Here is a 5,000-nt window from a genome sequence, read left to right as displayed (position 1 = left end):
TCCTCTCAATGATCCTCCAATGGTCACTGCAAAAACTGCCATGATTGACATAGTGATCGTCATAGCAACGGTTTGGCGTCTTGCGGCTGTAAATAAGACATGTGGTGTTTACAACATTACTGAATCAGTTCGGTTCTGTGTACATCCATGAGATCTTGTACAGCCGGTAGCATTGACCGTTACTCTGTGGTTGAAGATCATCATTTCCAGGTGTGTACAAACTGGGGTTGCAAACGTTAAAAATATCCTTGATCGAATGAATGAAGAGCGATTTATTGTTAACCCCTCAGAAAAGTGTCTTTTGCCGGACTTTGCTCTGAATAAAGGTGATATCCAAAACCATAAGTGCTTATTTCAATTCTGTCCTAACCCTAACCCTGATGTGATGCACAGATCTTAATATAATCTGAGACAGTGACTTGGCAAAATAGAAATGACACAAATGTTGCCATCAGCACGTACGGCAGACTGTCTGCGTGCAGTTTGTTTGACTCATTATGACATTCTGCATCTGTGTGCATCATCTGTGCGCCTGCCGTTGACTGTACTAATAGAGTATCGCAAAGCAGTTGTGGCGCACGTGTCGAACGCGTCCATGTGGGATCGAGAGTATACCCAGAAAGGATAGAGCACTCAACTATGCGCAAGATGAAAGGCACATGGAAAATCTAAATATATCCTCCTGTTAAGTGGCTACTCTTACAAACTAAACTTTGCCAAGTTTGCCACAAATTTGCCATGAACTCTCGATTTTTGCAAGTGTAAAGGAAGCTCGGCCCTACCTCAGTCCTGGTCGTGTTCCTCTCATTCAATCAGCATCAGAGACGCTTTATATACTTCCCATTTATATTGCTTGTTTAAAGGCTATTCTTTATCGATTAAATTATTAAACAAATAATCAATGATAGATTCATCATTAACAATCCAAATATAAACTGTAAACTGCAGCTCTGTCTAAGCCGACCTCTCCGAAACACCTCCACACGTGTCTGTGTGTGTCTACTGTAGCTCCAGACAGTTTCCCAATCACAGTATCAACAGTCTTTCCAAATGTGTCCAACAACCTTTTAACATGATTCTGATACTGAGAAGAAGCCAACGTAGCAGAGCGAGCAGATCACAGCGACTCATATTAACAACTTCAAAGAGTAAAGAACATACATCCACTATTTTTAGCATGATGACACCAAATCTCTTCAGAAACCCTGCTGAAAAACACACACAGCAGCTTGCCAGAGTCTGTTGTGATTTGGATGTTGGGGTGCTAAGTTGTGCCCACCAGACCTCTGAACTAGCTACAGCTATGCTAGACCAGCAGCAAACCAGCACAGAAATGTGTTATGATGTTTTCATCAGGGGAGTAAACTCTGCAGAACGTCAAGTCTTTCTCCTCTGTAAACTAAAGACCACTGGAAACTCGGATACTTCATCTGACATTGTAAAGGTCGCGTGTGGTTTGCCGCTGGACATGTCAGCGTGGGCTGAGCAGCAGTTTTCACAGCCGCGTGTTTAGAGGAGAGAGACAAGCGCTGGTTGATTTCACAGCCATTTAGACCGCATGCCCTCTGAGCGTGGGCGCATCTCTGACTCACAGCATTTCCGATGAGGACTGGATCATTTTCTCTCTGTCTGTCGCTATCATCCTCTCTGATCAGCATAACCCCACACACACTTTCCCATCATGCACTTCTGCCGCCCTCTTACTGCACCACAGTCTGCTCGCTCATTAGAATACATTATCAGTGAAAGTCTCAAACTTTCAGGAAAGCAAACGTGCATACCCAACAGTCGTACCTTAGCGGCCATGATCATGGAGGAGCCTCCCTTCACGCCCAGTATGGGGATGTGCGTCTGCGCGGAGATGAAGTCCAGGATCTGCGCGATGGCCTCCTGGTCGGTGTCGTCTCCAAACACCACCCCCTGCAGCCAGTGCTCCGTCATCAGGTCACAGATGCTCTTGATGATGCTCTTGGGGTCCGTCTCGTTCATGGTGAGCACCTCCACGTTGGGTGCCAGGGGCATGTGCGTGAAATCGTCTTTGTCGCGGGTGCCGGTGAGCGCCACCTCGCTGGAGTTGCCCACCAGCACCACGGCGATGCTCAGGCCCTGCAGCAGCTTTGGTACCGGCGGGTACTGCGCTACCGATGACGGGATGTAATGAGCCACGCCACCGCCGCCCCTGTCCCGCCGCGATTGGCAGGCCAGCGGCAGTAGCAACAGGCACACGAGGAAGAGCTGGTACAACGATGGGCAGGGCCAGGGACGCAGAGGCGGGGCTAGTGGATAAATCCACACCCGCTTTTCCTGAGAAGGTGGAGCTAAGCCACGGTAAATGCAGAAAGACATGATGGCGGAGAGCAAAAGAGAAACCTGCAAAAGAGAAAGAGAGACCAATTACCACATATTTTGCAACATTATCACATTTATCATTTCCTATTTATTACTTGATTATTATACTGTGTATGTAAAATAAAGAGCAATTAGCAATTGGGCACCTTAAAGGCCCAGATATACTTCATACAAAATTGAAGAACGAACGGGTGTGACTTCATTTAGAACAAAAATATGGCCAAAAATACGTTTTTAAGTAAGGTTCTTCACAGCTCGTCCAGGACATTGTCCAAAACAATGTCAATGAATGTATAAAAGGACCCATTGACTCATGTGCCATCTGCGGTCTGAGCCATTCACACATCTGCCCAAAGTCTTTATTCTGAACATTAATACTTTTATATGCTCATCTTTGCAGTAATAACTGTGCCATTATAAATGACAATAACAGAGGCTAATCTGCACATATTATGGCCACGTATAGCGTGTTAGCACATTAGCATCATGTCACAACGTAAACATTTTCTACATCATGTATATTACTTTAATCATCATTGAGTGGTTAAATTGAGTGGCTTCCTTTACTGACCTCATGGGAATTCATCGATAACACTTTTTAATGTCACATTAGTTCAGCTATTACTGAGCATCCTCATATTTAAATGTACTTTTAAACACCTCCCACAGCGGTGTGACCCGTGTCTGGATGTTTGCTAATAGTATACCGTTGCCCAGCTGAAACTCTTTTTACCCCTGAGCCAACCATGAAGAAGAATTTCTCCGGAAGTATATTGGGGCCTTTAGAAGGTTCCCTGTTTAATTTACAGCATTATCAGAGAGACTTTCTTTCTTAAGTAAGCAAAATGAACAGTCTCAATGAAATATGCACAAATCAAGGTCAGGAACTTTTTAACTGGAATCAAATCAATTGGCGAAATCTGAATGAACTTCTATCCCTAGAGTTTAGAGAACATTTGTAACTTTCCTTCAACGCACTGTGACGGAGGCATCAGCTGACCAATAAGAGTGTGAAACAGACGGGTCACGTTGTGCTTTCTGAAAACCGCTGTATTCCTGCTAGTTTTCAAACTGACCCTCCAATTTGCAACGCCCCCTTTCTGTCCTTCATACTGCCCATGAGAGCGTGTGTAGATGCCACTGTGGAAAGTCTTGCTCAGCACATTCACTGTTATTAATATCACAGACATCAAGCGCTTTGTCAATACTGATTCCAGTCAGTTACTGGTTTAGTTGTACTGGTTCACCTCAGGTCTAGTGTCTCGATTGCTCATGGATCCGACCCTTGCCGGTTTCTCCAGCACACCAGAGAGGATCACTGCCGGCAGGAAACTGTTACACCGGTGTCTGTGACAGACATTAATAGTGCAGAAGCAAGCGGCCGTACACGCTCTCGCCGATCAATATTTCATGGGAGTGTCTTGCATCTCAAAGCAAGATAGTGCAGTTTATTATGGATGAGATAAACTCTCCCCTGACGGATGGAGGAAGACAGATGTTTGTTTTGGGCCCGCTTGGTTCACGATTTATACGTCTAAATGATTTTATGCTCAGACAATATTGTGCTTCAAAACAGATTTGCAATGATAAAAAGCCGACATTACAAAGCTTTTAATGTCAATAAAATCAGTGCTTCATGCAAATCGTCTGAATGTTTGTGTCTACAGGACGAGTGGTGGTGGTGTAGTGGGCTAAAGCACCGAACTGGTAAGCAGGAGGTTGCTGGTTCAATCCCCACAACCAGCCCCATTATGTCCTTGAGCAGGACACGTAACTCCAGGTTTGGATGAACCACAAATCCACAGTAAAAGTGGTCGATACCTCTAAAGTGAATCTTGTTATTCACTCTCAAATCAAAACAAATATGGCGTCTGTGTGGATAACATCAGACCTCACTGGATTCATCACATCTCCAGACCAAGAGTCTTGACATCAATAATGACAGCATTTCATTTTTGGATGAACTGGAATTTGATGGAGGTTCTGGAGAGGTTTCGTTTGAAGGTGGTTCTTTGAGCGGGCAGACTGGAGGAGGATGTAATCGCTGGTGCATGTGATCATTGTTAATAGACAGATGTAAATGAGCGATTGAACAGCGGAGAGGAGAGTGCTGGAGATGCAGTGAGTGACACAGTTCACAGATGTGAGTCTGCACTTCTCTCGGCCACTCAGTTTCCATAGCAACTATTAAAATAGACCTCTCGATACAGTTGATAGCCTGATACACACACACACACACACACACACACACACACACACACACTCACACTCACACTCACACTCACACTGATCTGTTGTGTGATACACTCTCAGACACCGCCCGTCACTGAAATTAGCATAAAGACTCCAGTTTATGAAACTCTATAAGTCCACATACACACATACTGAATATATACACACAAATACTGCACACACACACACACATACTGAATATATACACACAAATACTGCACACACACACACACATACTGAATATATACACACAAATACTGCACACACACACACACATACTGAATATATACACACAAATACTGCACACACACACACACCTGTCTGTAATCAGTGAGATGAGGTTGACTGATTGATGCTTTTCACAGATTACAGCTTCAGCTCATGCAGCTATTTCAGGAGCACCATTACATTAGTGAGTG

At 44.4% G+C, this 5,000-nt stretch overlaps 1 protein-coding gene across 1 annotated transcript in view; it reads right to left on the bottom strand.

The window, feature by feature from the left end:
• The window catches only part of LOC127653509 (glutamate receptor ionotropic, NMDA 2B-like), an 87,449-nt gene that overhangs the window by 56,476 nt on the left and 25,973 nt on the right, over positions 1–5,000 (bottom strand). Inside the window, exon 5 of the mRNA XM_052140198.1 lies at positions 1,795–2,370. Within this exon, the coding sequence (XP_051996158.1) occupies positions 1,795–2,346 (552 nt within the window). The 5' untranslated portion in view covers positions 2,347–2,370. The remainder of the gene's footprint in view (positions 1–1,794; positions 2,371–5,000) is intronic.

The sequence above is a fragment of the Xyrauchen texanus genome, chromosome 2 (assembly GCF_025860055.1).
Source record: "Xyrauchen texanus isolate HMW12.3.18 chromosome 2, RBS_HiC_50CHRs, whole genome shotgun sequence".
Classification (NCBI taxonomy): domain Eukaryota; kingdom Metazoa; phylum Chordata; class Actinopteri; order Cypriniformes; family Catostomidae; genus Xyrauchen; species Xyrauchen texanus.
The sequence above is the reverse complement of the archived record's forward strand: the minus strand, read 5'-3'. Positions and strand labels throughout refer to the sequence as shown.